Source organism: Megalops cyprinoides, chromosome 7, assembly GCF_013368585.1.
Source record: "Megalops cyprinoides isolate fMegCyp1 chromosome 7, fMegCyp1.pri, whole genome shotgun sequence".
Lineage (NCBI taxonomy): Eukaryota > Metazoa > Chordata > Actinopteri > Elopiformes > Megalopidae > Megalops > Megalops cyprinoides.
The window spans coordinates 35,570,164-35,597,577 of NC_050589.1; the positions used below are offsets into that span (position 1 = coordinate 35,570,164).

The following is a 27,414-nucleotide window of genomic DNA, read 5'->3' on the forward strand; positions in this document are numbered from 1 at the left end:
CAACAAAGGAAACTGAAAATTCGTCCCACTTGCAATCGTATTTTCTTTTCATTTTAAAGAGCACATGTTGCGTTTATTTAACCAATGCACTGATCACAGTGGGTAGTAAAACTGTCTGCGGCTAAGAGGGAGGACACTGATGGGTAGCAGGTGCCAGTTTTGCTCTATTACTCAATGCCATATCCAAGATGAGCAACAGTGTTAAGTTGGCGCACTCAAGCGCGATTCGGGCGGAGGTGAAGAGGCACGAAAGCTTGAAGAACACGATCAACAAACTATTCAAGCAACTTGAAAGAGTAGGAGACCCACAGCTTCGATGTGGCCTGAAGGTTTACCTCCACAGCATCCAAGGTAAGCCCCTCTTCTGCAAACATTCGACGTGAATTTGTAAGCTCTTGGATTCATCATTCAGAAATGTTAATGAACCATAATTAACCTGTTTTTCCTAAACTGTCGATATGAGCACAGAAACATATTACTACCCATTCACTGTTTTTTTTTTTTTTATCATAAAGCGTTTGGGGAAAACATGTAACCTAAAAAAACCTATACAATGCCGCCTTCCATGTACCCTTAGGTTTCTCGTGTGCTAGATTTTAATAGGTGATTAATTTTCATTGGCTGGTAAAATAAATGATTTCGACTGCACTGTGGATTCATCAGGCAGCGAATTCAGAACTCATAGGAGCTTTGTATGTGTGTGCATTAAAGTGTGTGTGTGTGTGTGTGTGTTTCATGTCTGCATGTGAATATGCATGTGACTGTGCATTAAAGTGTGCATTTGTGAATGTGAGAACAGTACATCTGTGTCGTGATGCTGTTAAAGTTTACAGATAACCACTTCAAGGTTGAATGAGATGTCAGAGTCACTGGGATAACTGATTCTAACTATCCTTCTGACACCTGCATGGCAGAGTTAGCAAGCAGAAGATGTATGATGAGGTCAGGAAAAACCTCTTTGATCCATTCATATTGTTCTTTCCCTGCTGTTTTTAATGCCTGTAAACCAATCTGAACTTTTCCCCTTGGATGCTTATGCACTGCCTGTTCCAAAGGGGAGGATAAAAGGAAAACACCTGATAAATGCTAAATCATGCACAATCTACATTTACATTTATTTGTTTGACAGATGCTCTTAACCAGAATTGAATTCCATTGAATTGCCGTCTTAACACCTTTTTCTTTAGCATTTTGAGTTGCATGCATTTGAAAGTTCTGCAGTATCATAGAGTGAGCCAGTTATTACAACCAATCATCCCTACAGTACGTCCTCCTTCGCATGATACTTTAATAGTGTCACAAGTGAGTGAGTCTCAGATAAGTGTGCCTCCTGATTCAAATGCTAGCTGGAAGATCAACCTCAATCCAAGCAGCAAAATTAGTGCACCAGGTCTGGTTAAATGAAGGTACACTAAGTCTGACTTCCTCACATGTCCAGTTTTAGTGAAATGGTAGACTTTCTTGTGCGACAGCTTAATTTGTCTGTGTGTCCAAGATTGCTGTTATGGCTTGAGAGTTGAATCATCGATGAATGATGCCTCTTTTGCAACTAAGCACTGGGCTGTGCTCATGAGGGTTGACTGCTTTAAAGACCACACCAATAATGTTCAACAGCTACTGATGCAGAAGTAATACAAACTCTAACTCTTACTGCAGATCTGAGAACATACCTTAAATATTTTAAGAATGAAAGCATAACTGACAAAATTCAGCACAATTCAAGAAAGGTGTCCCTGTAGTGCACAACAACCCGTCATTCACAGAAAAAAAAAAACAATTTAAGGGATGATGTGACAACTAAGGCTTTCCAAACAACCAACCACTGCTCAGTGACACTTCACTGTAAAAACAGCCATGAAAACCATTTTGAATTGTTTTTCATTGGACCAACAGTCCTGATTCATGGATTCATTCTAGAATACAAGTACACGGCTCCAGGCCAGATGAACTGCTTCCGAGTGTGTCTTACACGACCCTTGCATTCCCTATAATGGTTTTGCAGAATACCTGTATTCAGTCTTCATGGGACACGACACAGCGTTTCAGTCATGCACTGTCTGTATTTGTGGTCCCTCTTTCAGTTTATCTTCCTCTTTCAGTCATAATTTGTCTTTGCTGAATTCTTCTCACAGCTCTGATGACCAAGCTATTTTCAGCTGTTAAATACATGAAAGCTGCTGATGGCTACAACACTAGCCTTTTTTGTGAATTGGCAGCAGTATGCTTTTTGTGTGTGTGTGTGTGTGTGATTATGTGCATGTGGGCATAAATGTACTTGCAAGCATGTACAGATTTGCATTCAGGCATTTGTGTGTGTGTGTGTGTGTGTGTGTGTGTGTATTTGTGATTAACAGTGAGAAGGCTCACCACTGACAGCAGCTGATGGTATCTAGCGATCTTTGAATATTTTTACTCATAGTGTTGGCTGCAGGTTGACCATCCTTCACAAACATAACTGTTTAATCATATATAACACATACTAAAAGCAATGCAGGAAAAGTCTCTATGTAACGGGGTTCATGAGTGATGGGCGGGGAGCATGCAAAACAGACATAAAGCAGAGGTCTACAGAGCGGGGAGAGGGATCTGTTTCTAAGTGGCTATAATACTCTCGTCCTACCTCCTTGCTTGTGGCAGGCAGTGCATTGCTAATGGGCCAGAGTGTTTGGGCAGGTGGGTGCCTCTCATCCTTGATGTAGCCATTCTATTCACTAATACACTGTGTGATTCTAAATGAGGAACAGCCACAGCAATAAAATGCTCTACAAATCCGTTTTATGTACCACAGTAGCTACGTAAACAGAGGAAAATACTTGACTGGTTCCCTTTATGACAGACAGTGACAGAAACACGCTTATTCTCACAAGCAGGCCTACTGTGAAAAGCTAAAGAAAGAGTCTGGGCGGCAGTGTGGTTGGTTGCAGCAGTGCCAGCTTCTCTGGTGAAATACCCAAACAGACAGGACCGCACACTAAATACGGTTTTCAGCCTGTTCTTTACATTCTGTTAACACTGCACCCTTTAGTGTACCTTTCAATCTGAAAGGGCCCAGTAGAAAATATAGGAGTTGTTATGGGAGCTTATTTTCTCTGTTATTTTAGCACAGATTTTCATTTCAGTTCAATTTACACAGAAATAAGCTGCAGTTCAATGAAACCCTCTCCCCAGATGGGTTTTCCCTGCAGTGTAAGGTAATGGATTCAGCTCTCCTCTGTGCACATACAGTAAGCCAGCGGCATTATCTCACTGCCCTTCCAGTACCCTCTGCTGTCTGACGACATTGACCTTGTAACACATCTTATTATAGAAGCACCTCTGGCCAGTCACAACAGTAACTGTGCTGGTGGCGCGCCTTGTTTGTGTGCGCATCAAGCCCTCTGAGCTTCCGCCATGTTTTTGAGGTGAGCGCCGAGTGCGATAACATCAGAACACCAGGCACTCAGCTTCCTGAGTCTGTAGGGGCGGAGACTTGCACCAGGGTCACCGCTTTTATTTCAGAGTGCTAACTTGAAGTGCTCTTCCGAACTTTCTTTTTTTTTAGGTGCTCTTACTGTACATATGCATTGCACGTTAATTAGGAATAATTATGAATAATGTAGTTGTTTGGCTGTTGTTGTGCAAATGTATGATTTTGTTTTTTTATTTAAAGGGGGGTTGGGGTACTACAGCGGTTGTGCACCGTTTCACTGGTGTTGCCATGGCGGCGGGATCGTGTGCATGTCGTGCAGGCCCACTTCCTGTCTGCCACATCTCAGGCCTCCTCAAAGCCACTTCCTCCCGGATTGAGTCAGCCGGGCAGTTCCGCTCTCTCTCCTCCCTCTTTCTCTCTCTACCCTTCTCTCTTGTTCTTTCTCTCTGCCTTATTCTCTCCCTTCCTTTTAGTCTTTCTTGCCTCACATTTTCCTGGATTTATCTCTCTTCCTTTCACCCCTCATTCCTCTTCTGCTCCCTTTCTCTACTAGAATGTTGGACTGGCCACACTGGGTATTATCAATAACTTGAAGAACATGTTATAACGCTGTCTACATGGGGAACACTCCTTTAATCCTAACAATCAACCTAGCATTCATATTTAATGTAATTAGAAAATGAAATGTAACAAATAAGATTGAATGCATGTTGAAATCCAAAAGTAGATGTAATATTGTGCAAGTAAAAAGAAAAGTCTTAAAGCAAAAAGATAAACTTTTATCTTTTTAACACAAGTTATTTCAAAAGAATTCTTCTCTGCTTTTTCCTAGTGAGACAGTGTATGTGTGTGCGTCTGTCTGCATGCCTGCATTTGCAGTGTGTTTGTGTCTCTGTGTCTGTGAGTGTGTTTTTGTGTGTGTGTACATGCACGCCTGAATGTGTGTGCATATGTGTGTTTGCACTGGATATGTCCGTGTCTGTCTGTGTGGTACTATGTGTATGTCTATTATGATCTGGTTTTTAATATGTGGCGCTTCACTTGCATATTGGTTGCCTATGAGCAGACCTGCATGTCTGGGGGTGGGTTGTGCAAAAATGTGAAGGCAAGCTGAGGTTTTCACTATTTCACAGTGAACCGTTGGTTCTGGATCAAACAGACTTAATGCTGGAAGGCCAAAGCAAGTGAAAATGAACAAACATAGCCAATCATGCCTATTAAAAATGCATTCGTTTTTCAGATGCATTCAAAAATGGGCATGTCTTGCTGATGAAAGCAGTGATGCATTTTTATAATAGTTCAGAAGCCTGGTGTATGGCTGTTCAACAAACACAGACGCTCCCTCCACAAAAGTGAGGTGGCACTAATCAGCAACTTCGTGCATGTGACCACCCACTCGAGGACCAGGGCGGGAGGTGGGACTGGGGGGGTGGGGGAATGTCAGCGGAAATAGATGGAATGGCCGAAAGTAAATCCAGGCTGTGATCTTCTCAAGCTGAGGGACTTGTTCTCTTCAGTATGCTAAGCGTGCCTGTCTCAGTGCTGTAATGAACATGGAGGCCACTGTCGTATTTGCATAAGATGGCTTTGCTGAGTGTCAGGGCAGCACCAGCGTCTTAGTTCACCTCCAGTTGAAGCAGGCTGAATAATGGATGCATGTGAAATGTTTGAACTTTGTTTTAGAACGCTGGGGTAGCGATGAAGCTCTTTTCTTCATTTATTCTTATTTTGGGGAGGCATGATACTCTTTTCCAAGGGACTCCCAGAGCTCCAAGCTCTTTTATTGATTGTGATCAGCAGTGCGCGTGTCTGTGGAGTTCGGTGTGTGTGTGTGCATGTGTGTGTGTATCGCACCGCACAGAGTCCTGCATAAAGAGATGCGCGGCATAAATAGGTCACTTCCGAGACGCAGCTGAACGAGAGAGTGGGCTGTCGCGGCCGCCCCCAGAGCCCAAAAAAGAAGACAAGGGAGAGAAAGAAGCCAAAGAACGAGGGATGCCGCTGGGTGCAGATCGCGTCTGAAAGGACTTTATCTGAAGCTGGCAAACGTCAGCCCTGCTGACTGCTTCCTGGGTCCCAGGAGATTGGAAGGTGGGAGTAGGGACTGGTGTTTGTGTGTGTGTGTGTGTGTGTGTGTACGTGCGTGCGTGTGTGTGTATGTTGGTGGGGGTGGGGGATCACCAGTGGAAAAAAATTCAAGCATCAAGCACATAAGTCAATGTCTGTGTCAGTGTGTGTCAGTACCGTCTCAGTGGCAGCATGTGCTTAGTTGCCTGTATGTGCATTCAAGTGTGTGTATTGTGTGTGTGCGTGTTTGTGTGTATGCACATGTGTGTATGTGCATGTGTCTATGAGTATGTGTGCATACGTGTGTGTGTGTATGTGTGTGTTTGAGTGTGAGTGTATATGTCTGTTTCTGTGTGTCTGGGTGTGGATGTGAGTTTGTGTGTATGTGTTTCTCTGCATGCTTATATATGTATGTATGTTTGTGTTTGTCTGAGTTTGTGCGTATGTTTGTTTCTCTGCATGCTTATGTATGTGTGTGTTTGTCTAAGTGTGTGTATGAGTGGCTGTAATCCCTGCCTGAAGGCAGCCTGATTTCTCATCTCAGTGTGGGGGTGTCCATGTCATTCTAATCCAGTTAGACAGAAAGCTACAATACTGGGTAACACACAACTGTATACACACACACACACACACACACACACACACAAACACACAAACACATAACCCATCCCCAAGTTACAACAGAATATATTAAAACAAACATTTGTAAGTTTTTCATAATATTTTCAAATTTAAAACGTGTGCATTTTGTGCATCACTGATGCATTTTGGTCAGATCTTGTGTACTGGATGCACCATTCTGTAAGCATTGTGTAAATATAACACACTGCATTAAATGGGTGGCGAGTGCTATTTTGCAATTCTAAACCCGCTCACACTAGGGCAGTGTCTAAGGTTTACACTAGCCAGATCCCTCCATTTTGCAACTGAAGGACGCCTGGCTGTGTCTCCCCTTCAAAGGCGCATATCCCATTTGCATCCTCTGTTCTGTGTGGTAGAATGAGCTTCCCGTAGGGGTCTGGGCAGCGGAGCGGCTGGCCATCTTCTGTTGCAGACTGCAGACCTGCCTCTTCAGCCTGCACCTCAGTTCACCTACCCAAACATAACTTAAAACTCATAGCTCCTTCCCGTTATTTCTGTAGTTTTGTACTAGGGTGTACCGTCACACTGAATTGCACTTGTATCACATTTGTGAATTTATTGAAACATGAACATACTAGTTGTCACTACTCGTTTCAGCACTCTATAACTGTGTTCAGCTGTATCCTGTATGCACTGACTTTCTTGTAACTTAATTAGATGCACTTTGTAGCGTATCCTGGTGTGCTGCTAACTGGATAAAAATGTGAAATGCAGTGCTGCTGTTACCTTGAGCAGCATGCTTCCCATGAACTGCCTCAGTAAGCATCCAGCAGTATATCACAGTCACCGTGGATACGGGCCTTTGCTAAGTGAATAAACACAATAACATAAATGGAGATGCTGTGCTGCTGCTGGTTTGTGTGTGGTAGGTATTGCATCTTCAGCACAGCGGTGTGGGTTCACTGTAACCCGTTCTCAGCTTCCACACTGCCACTTTCTGCCCGAGCCACTTCTATTTAACCCAACCCCCCCACCACCCACCCCACGCTGTGACAGCATTATGTACTGACTGTGACAGAGGTGTGCCCTTTCTGGGTGCAGGGGGGGGATGTGTGCGTGTGTGTGTGTGTGTGGGGGGGGGGGGGGGGGGGTGGTTGGAGAGGGCTACATGAAAAAGCTGAGGGGTTAGGTGAGGTGACAGTGCCTGTTCTGTCAGGGATCAATGCTGTGTTTTTTTGTGTCGATCCCATCATTATCACCCCTGTGATAATCCCACCAAAATGAACCATTTTTTCTACATCACAGTGAAAGTCAAGTGTTTTGATTATTATATGTGTTGCCTATTAACACAAGTAATGTTCTGTGAATGTCAAACATGGAGTAATTTTGAGATGTGTAGACATCACCTTTTACCTAAATGAGTTGATGTGCCCTACATAATGTTTGTCAACATTCAGTTTATCAGTTAAATGTCATTTTGCATATCAGGCTGTATGCATACAATAATAAATGTCATTTTGCATATCAGGCTGTAGTGTATAATGTACAATTAATTCATTCTTGTGGGAAAATAGTCATCTGTTATTTAGATGTCTGTATTTATTTATCTGCTCAGCTCACATCCTTATCCAAGCGGGACTTCCTCAGCTTACATTTTACATATTATCTGTTTATACAGCTGGAGTTACCATGAAGCAATTTAGGTCAAGTAACTTGCTTAAGGGTATAACAGCAATGCCCCATCCGGGGTTCAGACCTACAACCCTCTAATTATAAGCCCTATTCCTTAATCACTGCGTCACTGCCTTCACTGCTTTTGGTTGCATGAAAGCATCCGACTGTATCATGGCCAAACAGATCAATAAACACGTGTGCACACACATGCACAGACACACATGCACACACTCATTCAGGCAGAGGAAGCAGGGGGGAAGGAGGGAGAGGGAGAGAGAGGGAGAGAGAGAGAGAGAGAGAAGAGGAGCTGGGGAGAGTCAGGAAAAAAAGGGGCGGGTGTTACCGCGCTGTCAGCGCCCGGAAGATCCTAACACCTTGGTAACAAGCTGGCTCGACCCCCTGAAAAAAAAGGAGGGGAGAGAGAGGGATGCTTCCCCCGCTACTACCACAGCACTGACTGGCTGTGACGGCAGCCGATGCTGGTGGCGTCGCAGCGAACAGGAGGAGAGGAAAAGGATGGAAGGAGCCTCCTCTTTCTCTCTCTCTCTCTCTCTCTCTCTCTCTCTCTCTCTCTCTCTCTCTCTCCCTCCCTCTTCCCTCCTCGCACTCTCCCTCCCTCCCTGTCTTCTCGATTTGCCTTGCTCACCTCCCCCTTTCATCCGCGCGCCGTTAATTTTGCTCTCCTCCGCTCTTCTTCCGCACTTCATTCACCGGCTCCAGGGCTCAGCGCTCGCCCCCCGTCTGCTCCTCAACGCTCCGCTGCTCCTCAGCCCTTTTCCAGCGGAGGAGAGGGAGCGCTGCGTATACATCCATCCTGGCTGTGTATAAACACGCTGGCTGAAGCCTGCCACAGGAGAGAGGCAGAGATGTAGAGAGCAGGAAAAGGGGAAGGAAACGGCGTGAGAGAGAGTGATAGGGAAGAAATCAGGTTTTTTTCCCCTCTTAAGTTGTGTTTGGTGGGAGACTAAAGGAAGGGATTTGCAGAACAGAGACTGGGGAGATTGCCGTGTCTCGTGCCTCGATTGCCGTCTTTGGGTGCGCGTCCGGTCCCAGGCTGGTGGCGCTCGTCCGTGACCGAGAGCGCTGATCTGGAGCCAGCGACGCACAGTGCAGGGTCCAGCCGCGCTCTGAGGACGCGAGGAGCCCAGGAGAGGCGCGACGGCTCCCTTCTGAATCCGTCCCTCTGCGTGTTCACCATCTGGGACCCTTGGATATCCTTCCCCCTGCGCCGATCCACAGCTGAGGCAAACCCGGGTCCCACCGTCGTCCGGCTCGCTCCCGCTCTGTGCTCGGAGACGCTGCAGGGGCATGGCTCTGAACGACACCCCTTGATCTCGCCGACGCCGCTGTGTGTAAGAGCTTCTTATGCTTTTTTCCTCTCCCCTCCGAACAGCCATGGTTTTTCCCAGCCGTTGCATATTTTCCTTGCCTTTATTTGGCTAATTGTTGCTGCTGACTTGCCTAAGAGAGAAATACCTTAACGTCGCAGACCCCACGTTTTTTCCCAAATTTTTTTTGTTTTGATTTTAATACTGTGGATTACAGTGCGACGGCAAGCCAGGATTTGCACGCTCCAAGAGGAGAGATGGAGGCTGAGCTGTGTGTGAAATAGAGGAAGTGTGAAGCAAAAATAACATTGATGGAGAGGAAGAAAATAGCCTACAAGGACGACAGCAAGACGGAGGTGCTCAAAATAAACCACGCAGTCTGCCCTGACCACGGTCTGCCCCAGGAGAAGGGCGGTGATTAGGTAGGGCGATCAATAGATGAATATACAAAGAGCGACAAACGGGGATTGTTGAATTCTGTGATGGGTGCATGGAGAATGTAGCCTTTCTCTGGCTTCCCAGACTGACAGAGGAGAGGGGAGAGTCGAGGGGTGAGGGAATGAGATCTAGCCCACGCCTTGAGCGAAGACAGAGATCAGAACGACGCTGAGGGGGTAACTGCGCGAAGGAAACCAAAGGCAGCTCCATTTAAATGAATTTCAAAGACACAAAAAAGGGAAGTGTGAAATTATTGTGCTTTTCAATTCAGTTTCTTCACAGCTTTTGTCTGTATTTCTTTTGAGGGGGGGTGGGGGTTACAAATGCAGTGGGGGTCTGTTTCTCTCACACACCCATTTTGATTGTGACCTTTGGCCCCGAGGAACAGAGGAGGGTGTGATCCAAAGGGAGCCCTGTTTGCCAACCGCTGGCCTGATTAGAGCGGTCCTGTTGCTGTGAATGTCTGCCAGGTCCGTGGCACGGCTCGTTGTTCCGTGACGGGCGGTCAGATGACCACACGCTGCACTCCGTGCCGACAGGCCGTGACCCGTCTATGGTGTGTCCGCTGAAGCCTGACCACATGAGCCGAGCCAGCACGCTGCAGCGCCGCACCACCTACCTCATCTCCCTCACCCTGGTGAAGGTCGAGGCCGTGGGAGAGGATGGGGCCCAGCTGGCCAGGGCCACCGTCCCAGGGGGAGGGGCTGTGGGCGGGGCCCCAGGGGAGGAGGTGTGGCCTCTTTCCACACGGCGGGATGAAGAGAAGGACACGGACATGGAGGAGGATGAGGAGGATGAGAGCCTCAGCGAGTCTGGGAGGGAGAGGGCGCAGCCCAAGAGAGGAGAGAGACTGCTATCCAGTTCCCCAAAAGAAAGGACACCCACTGAAGTTTTCGTGCGCCCCGGTGCCCGGATGGAGCCGGCAGGCAGGGAGAGCGCGCCCCCCTCAGCCCCTATTAAGGATGTGAGAGCGAGGGGGAGAGAGGGTGTGGCCGATGTAGACGTAGAGAGGGAGGAAGCTTTGGAAACCTGCAGAGGGACCCCAAAGTTGCGCAGGGTCGTGGATGGGGCCGACCCCACCCGCACCCCAACGAAGAGTAACATCCCCGTGAGGATTGGACAGCGGCCAGGGGCCTTGCTGAAGGCACACAGTGACGCCGTCAGTCGCCGTGAGCTGAAGGAGGCCAAGGAGGCAATCCCCACTGCTGCAAAGAGCCTGGACCGCAAGGACAGCAGGGCAGGGGCGGGGTCACCGGTGAGCCCAGTCGCTGGCCACAGCCGGGCGTCCTGGACAGAGGAAGAAAGGAAGGCCAGGCCTCACCTTATAGAGGGTGGAGCAAAAGACGAAGATGTGGTCAGAGCCATAGGAGGTGGGGCAGTAGGAGGAGCCACTGCAGGTGGAGCTGTGGGAGGAGGGGCTGTTGAAAGGGAAGCGTTGGGAGGCAGGGCAGCCGGAGGAGACCCATTGGGAGGTGGGGCAATGGTAGGGGCAGTGGGACGGGGAGTGGCAGGTGTGAGAGACAGTCCCAGGTCAGAGAGACTGAAGGCTGGGTCTGCTTCTCTCCCTGCGCCTCTCACCCTGGTCCCCAAACCCCCACGGAAGGGCAAGAGTCGCACCCTGGACAACAGTGACCTACACTCCTTATCTGAGGACCTTCGCAGGGGTGCGGAGGGCCTGGCCTCCTCTGGCCCCGCCCCCGCCACGCTGCATGGCCAGGCCCAGCGGGCTGCGGCTCGCGATCGCAAAATGCTGAAGTTCATCAGTGGGATTTTTGCCAAGAGCACCCCCGGCCCAGCCAGTGCTGCCACTGCGCCCCCCCTGCATGGCTCTATGCAGAGGGAGTCCAGCGAGGAGGACGGTAAGACCCTTCCCCCAAACCCCCCTCCATCCTGCAACCCCAGATCACCTTTTCTGACCCACCATCACTCTCAGTCTGGTGTGTTATCTGGTTGTGAGGATAACAAAGAGATGGAATAGATTAAACTGAATACAGACCACCACAACAGGATGTGTGAGATTACATGCATTAAGTTAGGAAGTGGGTAAGATATCAAGTCATTTCAAGTCTCATCCGCCTGAGCAGTTATTTCCCTCTCATATAAATGGGTGAGCACTGCAAGGTATCTGAATGACCCAGGCAAGCTTTTTTACCTGATCGCCCTGCCATTTGAGTTCTCCTCAAATCTTATCAATGATCAAATCAGTCAGCCCTCAGCCCTCTACATCTGAAACAGTCAGCTGTGACTTCCCCCAAAATGAACTTTTTGGAGCTGAGGGTCATTAAAGTAGCTGCAGGGATGATGAGCCTCGTGAAAGGTCACAGAAGGCCAAGCCCCTTACAGTATATGATGTCGAAAGCGAGCCAGTCGATTTGTGGCTCGACAAAATCTCAGTCCTGAGAGAGACGGAAGAGCTTTCTGCGCGCAGGGGTCAGTGTCCGTTTAATGGTGTGTGAAGCTGTGACGTTAGCTGAAAGAAAATAGCGTCTGCGCTGCGTTTGCCTTGTCTGCCTACTGTGCTCCCCTCCCCTGCCGCTCTTGTCTCCAAACCTCCACATTAGCGGGGAAGGCAAATTCGATGAAAGCCACTGTCGACGGCAGCGCAATTACAACAAATGCCCCTAATCCTGTCTTGTGTGTTCCGCCCTCTGCATACTCCTCCACAATTATCTCCAGCCGTCGCGGCTCCCGTTCCCCCCCACACCCTTCCGCACACCCCACCCCGCGCCTTGTATTGTAGCCGCATTCTCAAACCTAAACGTTCTGCTTGATAGCATGCTGCCTGTGCAAGCATCAAGAGGGCACCTTGGTCAAATAAAAGGGTGGTGGAAAAAAATGTGTGCTAAGTAATGGGTAAGGAACTGGGCTTGCAGCCAGAAGGTTGTGTGTTTGAATCCCAGGTGGAGTGCTGCTATTATGCCCATGAATTAAGGTCTTGACCTGACTTTCTGCAGTGGAATATCTGGCCTTACAAATTTGCAGATGAAGAATTTGTACAACAATGAACCCATGTGAGTCATCCAGTGCAAGGAAGGCTGCTAGGAAACTATAATACTACTGATAATAATAACAAGCTGCAGCAGATGTGCCAGTGAGTCATTAAGATCAAATGCAAACGGGAGCATACTCTCCTGTAGTGTTTAGAGTGACGTGTGTCTTCCATGAGAGTCTTCTCCCTGGAAAAACCCCTCTGAGATTCAGCTGTTAGAAACCTACCATGATACGAGGAAGCTGGATTACTGCACAGAACTCTGGAGCTTTCTCCAGTCCCGTCGTTCAGCAGGAGGCGTGAAACTGCAGGCTGGGATTGGGGAGTCATTGGGTACGTGTGTAGCACTCTGCCTTGTGTAGTTGTGAGGTTCACCCATGTAGCATTTGAGTTCATGGGTAATGGTCAGGTCCATGTGAAACGCTTGGGTGGTGGTAGTGGTTCATGTGTAGCAGTTCTGGTCACATGTAGTGGTTGATTTTGTGTGGACTGGTCAGGGTCGTGAGTAGCATATGGGTTCGGGTCCATGTGTGGTTGTTGGGGTCCATGTGTAGCAACTGGGTCCAAGTGTGGCTATCAGGTTCATGTCTAGGAGTCTGGTCCATGGTTTCCATGCAGAGTGAGCATTTGGGTTTAGGTCCATGTGTGGTCACTGGGTCCATTTGCAGAAGACAGGTCTATGGGAGGCAGGTGGTGTTTCACAGTTAGGGTCATGTGGAATACCTCTTGCTGTCGGTGGAGCAAAAAGGAGAGGGAAGCGGAATAAAATGTTTATATCATTTCTGGGGCTAAGTTCTCACGGGCAGAGACAAACTAGCATCTACAACGTTGTAAGTGCTGAATAATTTGTCAGGAATAAGTGTTGCATGAATAATTGAAGGACGCATGTCACAGAGCCTGAGTGGGTTGAAGGAAGACAGAGGGATGGAGTCAGAGGAGTTGGGGGGCTCAGAGGGGGCTGCCGGAGTGCCTCCTGTTGTACTTAGAGACGGTACAAATGCACTACATGTTCAGAATTTCTACAGCAATCCATATCTTGGACAGATGAGACTGTCATTTACATGCTGTTGTGCAGCTTGGTGTTGTGAGTGCAGATCTTTGTATCTTGTAATCATGATGTCTGTTGCGTATTCCTGTGTGTTGTATTTCAGCTGCATCCAGGGATTTTTGTGCAGGTGTGTGTGTGTGTGTGTGTGGGTGCACGCACACTGTCCCTGCATTTGCCGTGTCCCCGCTTTCAGCAACGCATGCGCGGTGTGTCTGGGCGTCCGCTCGTTGAGCGGGAGCAGAGCCGTCGCTGGAGCAGGGGGTTGCCACGGCAACGGTGGGAGCCAGGCAGAGGGCGGGTTTTGACGCTGGGGAGAAGAAGTGCGGGGAGGGGGAGGGGGGCGGGGGTGGGGAGGTTGGGGGGGGTGAGAGGATGGATGCAGAGAGGGGGAAGAGCTGTCTTTTGAGTGATTTTCACCCAAAAAGAGGGGGCGAAGAAAAGGAGTGCTCGGCTGCAGCAAGATGTGACAGCCTCGCAGTATACCCCTGTGCAGAGGGGGTCCGGATACATGCGGAGGGCATTCACCGCGCATAAGGATCACACTGTCCGCTCGCTTTGGCAGCGGCCCTGCCGTTGCTGTGCCGATGAAGCCCCCTTTGACTTGTGATGAATTGAGACAGAGAGAGAGATTGTCTCTGCTTGTGGAGGGTTGTGTTTGAGAAAGGAAATACACCCACAGGAGTGATTTCTGTAACCCCCCTTCCCCATCATGCTTTATCTTTCTCCCCTCTTTAAAGGGTCTGTGCTGTGGTTCGGATTTGGGGGGCATCGTGCTGCCCGTGGCCTTGCTGGTTCAGCTGCACAATGGCAGCCTCACAGTCAGCCGCCCCGACCTGCACCCACTCAGAGGCAGAGGCTCTGTATGCGCAGACAGCCTGCATAGTGCATGCACACTGGATATCAGTATGAGCAGATGGACTGTGTGTGCGCATCGGGAACGACCAGTGTATGTGCACTGGACTTACATGCACAAATAACCTCCGAATGGAGAACGGCTATGCGGGATCCTAGCCTGACAGTGATGCTGATGGTGTGTCTGCCTCTCCTTTTGTAGCCACAGCCACCTTGTGAGATCAGCTCTAGGTAGAGACGTCTGTGGTCATGCCTGGACAGAGCATTGCATGCGGCTCTTTTTGGTGAAGGGGGGTACAATCACGGCATTTGTCCCCTTATCTCTCTTCCACACGTGAATGGGCTAAAAAGTAACAGGATTTCAGATCTATACAATCTGCTGCGCAATGAATAGTGGAATAGTGGAATAGATTGAATAGCGGAATCTATCGGATGTTTAGCGCACTTTCACATTTGCCATCAGAATTTATGTGTGCCTTCATTTGTTCTCAGAATCCGAATACTTGGGCTGCTGAAACCCAAGTGAATTGGAGGCATTGGAATTCCTAGCCGTCTCCCAGAGCGGTGGATTTGTAAGAGCATTCTGTGGCAATGGCACTGTGAGCAGGAAGTAGTCTACACTCATGCTGTATGGGTTACATTTGAAGTCCTTGAAGAGTGTGAGCTTAACACTATTCAAGCCCTAACACAAGTTAACTTGTGCACTCTGACAGAAGCCAAGTAGACTACAGTGCAACAGTCCCTAGAACAGAACACAGAATAAAAACACATTATAATATTACACATAAAATTAACATCAAATACTAGCAGTAGCAGGTGTTAGGGGGCGCGGATTGAAGTGGGACCGAGGTGCATCGGAAGATGGCCAGTGGTTCCGCTGTCCTAACCTCCGTGGGGAGTTCATTACACCACTGAGGGACCAATACGGAAGGAGATCGTGTCTGAAAAGAGCCCTGTAGATGCAGAGTCCAGCGATTTTGAGAGAACATAGGGTTTGAAGAGCGGTTATAGGTATGAAGGGGCTGTCCCATTCACTGTCCTGTATGCCAGCACCAAGGTTTCAGTTACATTTAGTACTGCCTGCCCAGGGTGGTAGGGAGATTTAGCAGCATTGCACTGTCCCACCTGCATGAATATGAACACGCACAAAGCAAGAACTCACTGTGATTCCTCTACTTGTTTAAAGCTGGTCAGTATTCTTCAACTGCTTATAGGAATAAGAAGACTGTGCTGAGTGTTTACATGGTGTGAGCTACAGTTTAATGTGAAAACTATGCCCTGTTTTTTATGAGGGCAAAAAATGGGTAGTATATAACCGATGTGAAGTCAAACAAATTTCCCACAAGTAATGCATCAGAAGGCAATAGGTTACAATACAAATATCATATGTGAAAGGCCTTTGCAACTGTAGTATATTATAAACTGCAGTAAAAAGTAGATAGTTCTGTGCAAGTTAGTCAGAATGATGCACTTCTCTTACATTATTAAGAGTCTTTGGATCTGAAAGTGACTGTTAACACTGCTTCTGATTAAAGCCCTCTTAAACGGTGGCACACAGACACACACATGCACACAAACACACACTTTGTCTCCTCACCAGAGACACTTCAGAGAGAGCACTTTGTAATTGGCCTTCCAGTTTTTTTTCAGAGTGGGTGAACGTGATTAGCGCCAGGTACAAAATCTGATGAGTAATGAGAATGGTGTCTCTGAGGCTGGGCTGACCCCTCTCCCCCCCATTCCTCCGCTAGGAGCTAAGAGCGCTCAGGAGCCTTCCCGCTTGTGTCAGTGCTTAGCAACACGTGGGTGTGCTCTGACCTTAGCATCTCATAAAAATAAAAAATGGAGAGAACAAGAATCCACTTCAATCAAAACCTCTACACAGACAAGAGCGGCCGCAAGGCTGGGAGATATCTCAGACCACATGCACAAGGCACACACACACACAAACACATCCATCTCATTTGTGCAAAAACCTCCGTGCACACTGAAGAACACATATGCACATAGGCACTCTAACACACACACACATACATACATAAATATGTACACTCAAACACACCTGCATCTCCATACAAATAGCCACATGCACACTCAAGAACAGAGACAGATACACATGCACACTCAAAAAATACAGACACACATCTCACACATACACTCAAGAACACACACACACACACACACACAAATGAAACTGAAACTTTGGTATTTGCAGAAATTAGCAAAAGATAAACATTTTGCAGTCAGTCCCACATGAGCACTCTAGGTTTTGGGAAAACTTATTAAATTAAATAAATACGTCTTGTACGGGGCAACAATATTTTAAACATGATACAATTTAAACGTGCTTTCAGTTACCCACCTGCCTTTGTTACCCACATTGCTATAGTCTGTCACCTGCCTCTTCAAAAAACTTCCCACGAAACAGTCTGCACCATTTTCCCTGTGTAGGGAGTGAAGGGGGGTATTGCACTGGTTGGGAACAGATGAAGATTTTCACCCTTTGTGTAACATTATTTGTTTCTCTGTTTCTCCCTCCCTCTGTGCCTATCTTTGTCTCTGTCACTCCCTCTCTCCCTCTCTTCCCCTCCTCTAGCGGCCTGCGCCCTCAGTCAGGAATGGACCTTAACTCGTGCAGTCCCAGAGCTGCGTCTGGTGAGAGAAACTCCCATTTCATTCCCCCCTGGTGTCACTTCAGTTCACTGCTTGCAGTAGCCTTGAGAATTCTTTATGTTGCCTGTGTGATTATGCTGTGTGTATGTGCCCTGTGCTGTGTACTGGGCTTGTCTGTGTGCAGCAGGTGGAGTGTGAGCACTTTCTCTCTTCCTTGTGCAGGGGGTTCTGGGTAGTCTGCGCAGTGGAAAATCAGCCCTGGTGCACAAGTACATCACTGGGAGCTACCTTCCCCTGGAGTCCCAGGAAGGTGTGTTCTTCAATGCATACCTGACCCACTCTCTGTTAGCTGACAACACTACTGACCCCACATCTGTCTGTCACACACCTAATCTCCCACTGACCTCACCTCAGTCTGTAGCTGTGTGTAACCTGTGTAACTTGTACTGACCTCACCTCAGTCTGTAGCTGTGTGTAACCTGTGTAACTTGTACTGACCTCACCTCCACTGACCTCACCTCCACTTGTATGTTTCACATTTGTTACTGTACTTATCATTTCTGTTTGTATCTGTCATACACCTGTTATGGTACTGACCTCACACCCACTTGAACCTTTTTTAGACTTGTCACAGTAGTGATCATCCTTGTATTAGTCAGGCCCCTGTTACAGTACCGACCTCACCTCCTTTTGTATCTGTCAGACCCCTGTTGCGGTGCCGACCTCACCTCCACTTGTCTGTCACACCCCTGTGACAGTACTGACCTCTGCTTGTCTTGTTCTCTGTCAGGGGGTAGATATAAGAAAGAGGTGCTGATAGAGGGACAGAGCCATCTGTTGCTAATCAGGGAGGAGTCTGTGCTGCCAGATCCCCAAGTAAGTGTATTTGTGTGTGTGTGTGCGCGTACATGAGCACACACATGCGTGTATGTGTGTGTGTGTATAAGAGAGTCAGGTCAGTCTCTGCCTCCAAGGTGGCAGTGTAGCATAGTAGTAAGGAGCAGAAGTCATAACCGAAAGGTTGCTGGTTTAGTTCCCCGCTGGTGCACTGCTGCTATACCCTTGGGGAATGTACTTAACCCACAATTGCCTCAGTAAATATCCAGCTGTATAAATGGATAATGTAAAAAAAAAAACTGTAACCGATGTAAGTCGCTCTGGATAAGAGCGTCTGTTGAATGTCTGTAATGTAATAAAATTCTTTTTCCCATTACAATTATATCTTGCACTAGCAGTAATACAGGATGTTTTACTGTCTTCATAAGTATTAGCTGTAGTAGCTGTCATTATAAGTATAAGGTCTACAATTAATGGAATTAATTTGTGGGAATTGTAGATGATTGTAGAAACCACGTATGTCTTGCATGAACAAAACAGCCCCTACTCTTTCTTTATCGCTCACTTCTCATCCTTTATCCTTCCTTTTGTCTCGCTTCTCCCTCTCTCTTTCTTCTCTTTCTCCCCACTCGCTCTCTACATCTCCCCCATCCTTTCTGTCTCTCCCCTCTTCTCTCTCTTGCTCTGTCCTTCCCCCTTTCCCTCTCTCCTGCCCTTCCTTTGGGCTAATAGTTCTGCAGCTGGGTGGATGCAGTGATCCTTGTGTTCAGTTTGGAGAATGAGGCCAGTTTTCAGGAGGTGTATAATAACTACAGCCAGCTGTGTGCACACCGCAACATTGCTGAGATCCCCGTGATCGTGGTGGGGACACAGGGTGAGCATTTGTTTATGTGTGCATGTGGATGTGGACGTATGTGTGTGTCTGTTTGTTTACATGTCCACATGTATGTATGTGTATCTGTGGGTGTGGTGCATGTATGTGAATGGAAGTGTATGTGCAAGCATGTAGATTTGTGTGGATGTGCATGTACATGCATGAGTGTGTGTGTGTGTGTGTGTGTGTGTGTGTGTGTGTGTGTGTGTGTGTGTGTGTGCATGTGCAGCACGTCTTTGTGTACCATATGTGGGAACCTATGCATGCATGTGAGTGTCTGCATACGTGTATATGTGAGTCTGCAGGCATGTGCGTGTATGTGAGTCTGCATGCATGTGTGTGTGTATGTGTCTGCATGCATGTGTGTGTATATGTGTCTGCATGCGTGTGTGTTTGTGTGCGTGGCTCTCCCCCAGTATCTCAGTGCTGTCTCCTCCACCAGACAAGATCACCAGCACAAACCCGCGGGTGATCGAGGACGCTCGGGCTCGGCAGCTGTGCTCCGACGTGCGCCGCTGCTCCTACTATGAGACCTGCGCCACCTACGGGCTCAACGTGGATCGCGTCTTCACCGAGGGTGACTTCCATCATCCCTCATACCCTACACTTCTCACTGCTGCCTCCTCTGCTTCATCTGCCTGTGCTTCAATGCTGCGGTTTGGTGCCTCACCTGTGAATCAAACCTGATAAGTTGAGGGTGCAAGCACAGCTCACTCTGTATCTCTGCTCCTGGTGCCTTTCCTTTGCTTTAGTTTTACATTTTGTAACTGGGAAGTTGAACATTGAGTCCTACACTGTCCCGAACACTTGCACCCACATGGTAATTGTGGAAAAAAAGGGGCAGAATGTGGAACAAAGAGTAATCAGGCATTCTCTCTCTCTCTCTCTTTCCTCCACAGCTGCTCAGAGGATTGCAACAATTAAGAAGCAGGCTGCCCTGCTGGCCCCCTGTAAATCTCTGCCCAGCTCCCCCAGCCACTCAGGGGCCTCCACACCAGTGTCAGGAGCCTTCCCCGGACAGGTGACAGGCCACACCAATGGGGTTCAAAGCAGACGGGCAGACATGTCCAAACAACACAGTCTGGTGTAAAGGCATCTTCCTGACAAATGTGGCATCTCTTACCCAAGCCCTAACCACCTACCATAACCCTAATCCAAACCTCAACGAGTTTGCAAGGGCTAGCTAGGGGGGACGTCGGATCCATGGACAGAATGGTTTAGATGGGGTGGCTTTTTGGACAAATCTGCCTGCGTCTGCGGTCAGAAGCTGTTGTTTGCTGTTGGGCTCCTGCCCGTAAACAATGCTGTCATTCAGATTGTGGTGATGAGAATCAGCTTGGGTGAGAACTGAAGGGCATAGTTAACAGTTTGTTCTGTTCTCGCCTCCCTCGCTCCCCTCCTCTCTCCTTCACTGTCTTCCTCCTCCCATCTTCTGCATCCACCTTTTAATATCTCTGTCTTTCTCTCCCCCATCTGACCTCTCTCTCCCTCCCTCCGCTGCCTCTCATTTCTCCCACTCACCTCTCCTGTTCATTTTCATTTTCCTCTCACCCTTTTCCGTCCTGTCATACCCTCTCCCCTCTCCCCTCTCCTCTCCATCCCTTTCACCCATCCCTCTTTCTCTCCCTCACTCCTGCCTCTTCCTCCTCCTCACTGTCTCCTCTCCCCCCTCCCTCCCTCTCTCTGTCCTTCTCTCTACTCCCCTCCCTTCTTTCTCCTCAGGCTAGTAATGGCGGTCAGAGTAGTGATTACTCCTCCTCCCTTCCCTCCACTCCTGTGGTCAGCCACAAGGAAATGGGGAGGGGAGGGTCTGGGGGAGATGGAGGGGGCAGCGCCACCCCAGGACCCCAGCGCAATGTGCCCCGCCGACGGACCTCCCTCTTCGCGGTCAGTCCCCTCCCTCTTTCGCTCCAGCTGTCCTTACTCTCCTTACTGTAGCCCAGGCCTCACCTGCTCGGTTTCAGCCTGTTAGGAGTCCTGGATCACATGACACAAGGGAATGAATAGAAAGAGTCCATTTGTTCAACTCACAAAAGGACCATAGCTGTTCAGCAGGACAAAACAAAACTGACGGAGAGGCTCATTACTTTATTTGTGACTTCAGACTATAGCACCTATTATGACCATTTTTATTGTTAGTAGTAGATGTGATAGTAAGAGTAGTAGCGCTAGTGATATATTTTGTGTGGCACTCAATCTAACCGCTGTGTTGCTTCAGTAAAAATGTGTGATGATGTGTAAGCATCCCTTAAAAAAAACCCAGCACCTGCTTGGGTTTGTTACTTAATTAAAGTAAAAGACAAAAACCCTAGTGGTTAGACTAAATTTCCCTCTTTGATTTCATGAATTGCAATTGACATCTTATTAATTGTAATATATTGCAATATTGTAATATTGTTTTAGCAACACACATTTTTACTGAACAGATAAAACTATGTAATGACAATGTAGAAATTCGACTCTCTCACAGGTGATAGTCACCTGCAGGTGTTATGTAGTGTTACAAATGTTCATATTTGGCAGGTCTTTAATGTTGAGTGCAGCTGTTCGATTCAGGGAGGAAAGGTTTCTCTCAACCAGGAAGGAAATTACTCTCATACTCTTTTTCTTTGTTTATTGTTTCCCTTTCTCTCTCACACACTGTCACTCCATCTGTTTTTCCGTGTCTCTCTTTCTCTCTCTCTCACTCATATGCTGTCTCTCTCACTCACACTCTGTCTCTCCCTGTCTTTATCTGACGTTTCTCTTGCTCTCTCTCTCTTTCTCGCTGTCACTCTCTCCCTCTCTATCTGGCCCTTTACAGAACCGGCGAGGCAGTGACTCTGAGAAGCGAGCAACTGACAGTAAGGGAGACGCTGGCACCGCGAGGGCAACTGCCATTAAGCAGGTCAGTGTGAGTGAGATTGCAGCACACTCAGGGACAGAGCTATGCTGACCCCTCACCTTTACCCTGTCCAGCCTCATGGGAAACACACTCTATAACACCTCTTGTCTGTTGTGTGCTGATGGTAGCATAATAATAGAGAGGTATAGCGAAGTAATAGAGAGGACTGAGTTTTGAGTGGAATTTTTCGGTTTTGGCATATACTCACTCATTGTTTGTCTCTTTATGGCCTGTCTGTCTGCCTGCCTGCCTGCCTGTGTGTCTGTCTCCATGTCTTTCTGTCTATCTGCCTCTCAGAGCATACTGTGGAAGCGGAGCGGGAGCTCGCTGAATAAGGAGTGGAAGAAGAAGTATGTCACGCTGTCCAACAATGGCATGCTGTCCTACCACTCAAGTGTCAATGTGAGTCACACACAGTGGGCAGTGAATTCTCACGTTTGATCCTTAACCATCACAATGCTCATTTGAAATGCACACCACATCAAACAAAAAACTCCTAATGACATGAATTGATTTTACAATCGTAATGTGAGTTCATGCAAACACATCTTGCACACATGAGCCCCCTGGTGTCCAGAGCTGGTATTGCATGCATTCTTTGAATCCTTCCTGTCTCTGCCAGCCCAAAAGTAGTTTCCTATTACACTCATTATGACAGTAGTGACTGTAGCCTTCTGTGTTTATAATGGCCAGGTAAGACATTCCGCACATCAGAAAGTCAGCCTCAGAGCTACAAGGACCACTGTTGGCTTAAAAGAAGGAATGTGGTGATGTTTTTTATTGTTTGTGTGTGAAGGATGACCCCTGACATTTGTTCTGGTAGGACTACCTGCAGAACGTCCATGGGAAGGAGATGGACTTGCTGCGGGTGACAGTGAAGGTGCCAGGTAAACGTCCGCCCCGCGCTGTCCCCCCCTGCAGCCCTTCGCCCGGCCTCAACGGATTGGTGAAGGATGTGCCAGGGGCCGAGGGAGCCGGCACAGGTGAGCCACACATGCTGCAGGCTGATCGCCTGGGACGGAAAAGGATTTCAAAATAACCTTTTCTTTTGCTGCTTTTAACAACAGCTCCATGGCCCCAGTGGACCTGGGTCCCTTAAAAAATATACTGGGTCTCCATTACGTTGTCTTGAGATGCAGTTAGCTCTGGAAGAATGTCAGACATCAGCCTTCTGCCCCCTGCCTTTTTGCCTTTTTCATGCTGTTAAACCACTGCCAACCACTTCAGCTGGGAGCTGTCCGGCTGGCTGAGCAGACAAACAGTCCTATTAAATAGATTTCAAAATCTTCCTGCATTGTTCAGTTTATGGTTATCTTTTTCCATCTTCTGTCATTTCCTTCCATCACTGTTAGCTAGGTAGCTAGCTTGCTAGTAAGTGCACAGAGAAGCCCAGGGTTTTGAATAAAATGAAAGCTTTCCCTCCTTGTGTGAGCCAGAGCTTGATGTCTCCATCTGGGTGAACATGTCTAATATTCACTTTTTAAATAATTTTGATTTGGCTGCAGAATTCACTGTTAGCTTACATTATGCCAGGCTATCTTCTGCTTTCTTGGCTGCTTAAACACATCCACTGCCAAACATAATGTAACCACTCCTCTGTGCAAAACTGAGTGCTAAGCAGGCAACTGTACATGGTGATTCCCACTTTCATCTCACCTCGTTTACAGCTGACTTTAAGCGGAAACATCCTTTTTAGCGTGGCCTTGTCAAGTCCACCTGGATATGTGTGAGTGGAAACAGGACTTAATTATGGTCCTAGCTTCAGAATCAATCCCAGCTCTCAGTCATCATTATCGATGTACAGTAGTATTATGTGGCCTAGCTCATCTGGATGGGCTACTAAGGGAGGGGAGGTCACATCTGCCCATTCAGAGTTTCTAAACTAAAGCAGTTTTAAAAAGTCGAGTTTGGGTTGAAATTAGGTGTAGATCAATTCTATTACTTCCTGCATCTTCTCTCTGAAAATTGTAGTTGAGCCAGAATGTTCGCGTTTCCTCCAGGCTTTCTTTAATTGCTCCTTCTCCTCCACGTCTTCCATCTCTCTGCAGCCCCTTCATTCCCTGCCAGCCTCCTGACTGTGGATGAGGGGGGTGGGGGTGGCCTGTCCCCCCAGGGGGACAGAGGGGTCAAGCGCTGTCCCTCTTCACTCTCCAGTAAAGCACAGAGCGTGGGTACGTCAGCATTTTATAGCACATCTGGAAAGGTATTGCTCTTTGTGGTGGAAGGTTGTTGTACTGGTTTGGGAGGCCTGCCATTACACTCTGTATGGACGTGCTTAACTGTGAATGCTGCAGGAAATACCTGTATGTAGAAATGGATAATGTGTTAAAAATGGAGCTGTTGGGTCAGCATGGTCAGGTAATTTGTCTCACTGTACTGTCTTTATAGCAACCATTTATGCTTTCTGTAAACAACAGTTTTAATTGCTGCATGATAGCATATGACAAAAACACTGCTTTATAAATCTTGGCATCTCTGTGACAGACTCTGCCATTGAGGCAGTGGCCAGCCCGCCCACTGCAAAAGACAACGCCCCCTCCTCTCCGGCAACTGACAGGAAGAAGCACCGAAGGAAGAAGAGCATGAATCAGAAAGGCGACCTGGCGATTGGGCAAGCCGAAGGTGAGCGTCCAATCACAGTAAGAGCAGGGAGATGCACACAGAAGAGCCAATCTGAGTGAAGATTTGATGGAGGAGCAGAACAAAGCACTGCAGGGGTCGCTGTACAGTGTGCAGTGCGATGTAACGAGAGGAAAATGTCCAGCATATTTAGATGGATATGGAAGAGGAAAACAAGTAGCAACAAAGTGGATACTGTTAACAATGCCCCATGACAATGAATTTGTACTGTATATGCACAAGTCCAAAAGAAAATTATTACTGAATATCTTACTAGTCTATAGGAATAATTTTTTTTTCTTCTTTCACTTCCCCTCAGTCCTTGTGGACAGCATAGAAACATCCATAATTTTGTATGCCTGTTGTTGTCTGCTTTTTTACTCTTTCGCTGTAATTGCCTCTTTCTCTCTCTCTCTTCCTCTCGTCCTCTCTCTCCCTCTGCCTGCCTGGGACAATGGCTAATCTCTTGCTCTGCAGCCAAGCGCAAAATGTGGAAATTAAAAAACTTTGGTAGTTTGAGAAACATTTACAAGACAGGTAACGAGGAATGATGGGAGGGGAAGGTGCAGCTGACCCGGTTTGCCTGCCTGTCTCCCTTTCCTCTGCTTTGAAAGCCTGGATCATACTAATATTCCATTCATCTTTAACAGCTCTGTTCATTCCAACTGCATGTGTATGGCGCATCAGCACCTGTCTTTCACTGCATGGGTTTACATAATTGGGATCCCACATCTGTGTGTGTGTGTGTGTGTGTGGGTGTGTCTGGGTTGTACATTGAAGCCATCTTTTTTGTTTGTGATGTCCGTAACAAAGTATATGTTTCAAAGCTGACACACATCTGAAATTGTGCTCCAGATTATGTCCACGGTCAGTCCCTCTTTTGTGAAAGCTTGCCGTATATTCACCTTCGCAGAGGAGGAGAATTCGGATTTCATAATCGTGTCCAGCACGGGACAGAGGTGGCACTTCGAGGCACAGAGCATGGAGGAGCGAGACACCTGGGTCCAGGCCATCGAGAGTCAGATCCTGGCCAGCCTGCAGTCCTGCGAGAGCAGCAGAAACAAGGCGAGTCCCAGGCTGTAGTGGCCTACTGCTGGATGCAACTTTATTTGAAAAAAGTCTGACACGAATTAATGTGTGTATATGTGTGTGTGTGTGTGTGTGTGTGTGTGTGTGTGAGTGCATGTGTGTGTCTGTGTGTTTACAGGCGCGGAGGACCAGCCAGAGTGAAGCAGTGGCCCTCCAGGCAATTCGTAACGCCAGGGGCAACGGGCTCTGTGTGGACTGTGGAGCACCAAGTGAGTTTCTCCTTCTTTCCTTTCATTCCTCTCTTCTTTTGCTCTCCCCCGTGTTCTCTCTCGTTTCACCTCTGGGGTTTTGGGGGACGTGGTAAGCAGGGATTTTTTGGGCGCTGTTGCCGCTGATCCCAGGTCTATGTTTTGATCCCTGTCAGACCCAACGTGGGCCAGCCTCAATCTGGGCGCGCTGATCTGCATTGAGTGCTCGGGGATCCACCGCAACCTGGGGACGCACCTGTCGCGTGTGCGCTCGCTCGACCTGGACGACTGGCCGCGGGAGCTGACGCTGGTGCTCACTGCCATCGGCAACCACATGGCCAACAGCGTCTGGGAAAGCCGCACGCTGGGCCGCCACAAGCCCACACCCGACGCCACGCGGTGAGGACAGGGTCAGACGGGGGGGAACAACCCTGGGTGCTCACAGACAGATTTACACCTTTCTTAAAACTGGAGATTGTCCTGCAGCTGCTCTGTCTGTGCTGCATGGTTAATGTAAGGATGTAGGGAAGCAATGTCAGTGTAGTAATTTATGTGAGGATCGCCCATTGCCAGCAGCTGATCACTTTAAGGCACGTTTTATAGTCCTGCGAACCGTGCCGTCTTTCAACAGTCGAAGGTTGCAATGCTGAAGATTTCATTGATGGTTTTGCTTTTTAAAGAAGTATGTGGGAGTTGTTTAGATGTGAAAGCTGTGTCTCTTTTTCTGCCATGGTAATGACCTTTGCTCCCTCCTGCCATGTGTCTCAGGGAGGAGCGGGAGTCGTGGATCCGTGCCAAGTATGAGCAGCGGGTGTTTGTGGCACCTCTGCCCGCGGCCGTGGAGGGCGCTGAGGGGACCATGCCTGCCCGGCTTCTCTCCACCGTCGTCCAGAGGGACCTCCCAGGCCTGCTCCTGCTCCTGGCCCACAGTACCAAGGAGGAGATCAACGCCAGACCACCTGCAGGGGTGCCCCCGCACCCCCGCACTGCCCTGCATGCCGCCTGCCAGCTTGGCGATGTGGTCATGACTCAGCTGTTGGTCTGGGTGAGAGACCTCTTTCTTACAGTTTGACCATAACTTGAACCTTAACTCTGATAAAACTTTTTTGTCGACCTCTATTCTGTCTGGATAGTGATGTGTTTGGAAGTGTTTACAACCAGACACATCAACGTCCATCTCTTTCCTCCTCTTTTGACCTCCCCCTCACTCCATTTCTCCCTCTTTCCCTCTGTAGTATGGCAGTGATGTTAAAGCGAGGGATTCATTGGGCCAGACTGCCCTGACCCTGGCCCGCCACTCTGGCAGCCAGGACTGCGTGGACATTTTGCTGCAACATGGCTGCCCCAACGACACCCCACCTGCAATCTCCACCCCTGGTCTCCCCCGCAAGGGCAGCACCACCAGCTTGGGTCGCGCCAACTCCAGGAGAGGGGTGTCTTAATTTCTCCACCACAGAATGGAGCTGAATTGTGCGTCCACACACACAAACAGTGGGTTCATTCCTGTGCAGCTGATTTTCATTTACTGTGTACCAAGAGGTTAACAATTTTTTTTGTCATTACATGACTTTGAATCAAAATTGAATCAAGGACAACCAGAGCCTAAGAAAAGTGCTATCAAAACAAAAAAATGAGCATGTGCTTACAAACTCAAAGGACACGGCAGCAGTCTACGTAGAAATGAAGAAGCAATAGATTTTTTTCTTACTGATGTGAACCTACATACCATGGCTATCACAACCCTATGGTTTTTTTTGAAGGCAAAACTGATATATTGCAGTAAAAAAAATAAATAAAGATCGAAAAGCTTCAAACAACAGATGTGACTCTGCAAGCAATGTACTGTACTGTTACCCTGCTGTCTTTGGATAACAGTGATGTCATTTCCTCGTTTTCTGTGTGGAATTCCTGGAGCATGCTCTC

General features: G+C 48.1%; 1 protein-coding gene across 3 annotated transcripts; it reads left to right on the plus strand.

Annotated features, from left to right (window-relative positions):
- On the plus strand, window positions 1-27,152 carry agap2 (ArfGAP with GTPase domain, ankyrin repeat and PH domain 2). Of its 3 annotated transcripts, XM_036533007.1 has the most exons (19): window positions 8,336-11,357; window positions 16,984-17,042; window positions 17,223-17,310; window positions 17,791-17,876; window positions 18,570-18,711; window positions 19,154-19,288; window positions 19,611-19,732; window positions 20,434-20,598; window positions 21,515-21,598; window positions 21,893-21,997; window positions 22,419-22,578; window positions 23,644-23,766; window positions 24,080-24,217; window positions 24,692-24,751; window positions 25,128-25,279; window positions 25,422-25,512; window positions 25,668-25,890; window positions 26,260-26,536; window positions 26,727-27,152. In XM_036533007.1, exons 1-19 carry the CDS (start codon window positions 10,052-10,054, stop codon window positions 26,931-26,933), a joined length of 3,723 nt encoding a protein of 1,240 aa, XP_036388900.1. In that variant the 5' UTR covers window positions 8,336-10,051; the 3' UTR covers window positions 26,934-27,152. The 3 variants fall into 3 exon arrangements, with proteins under 3 accessions (XP_036388902.1, XP_036388900.1, XP_036388901.1); XM_036533009.1 differs by lacking the exons at window positions 8,336-11,357; window positions 24,692-24,751 and adding an exon at window positions 1-351; XM_036533008.1 differs by lacking the exon at window positions 24,692-24,751.
- The last annotated feature ends 262 nt before the right edge of the window (window positions 27,153-27,414 follow it).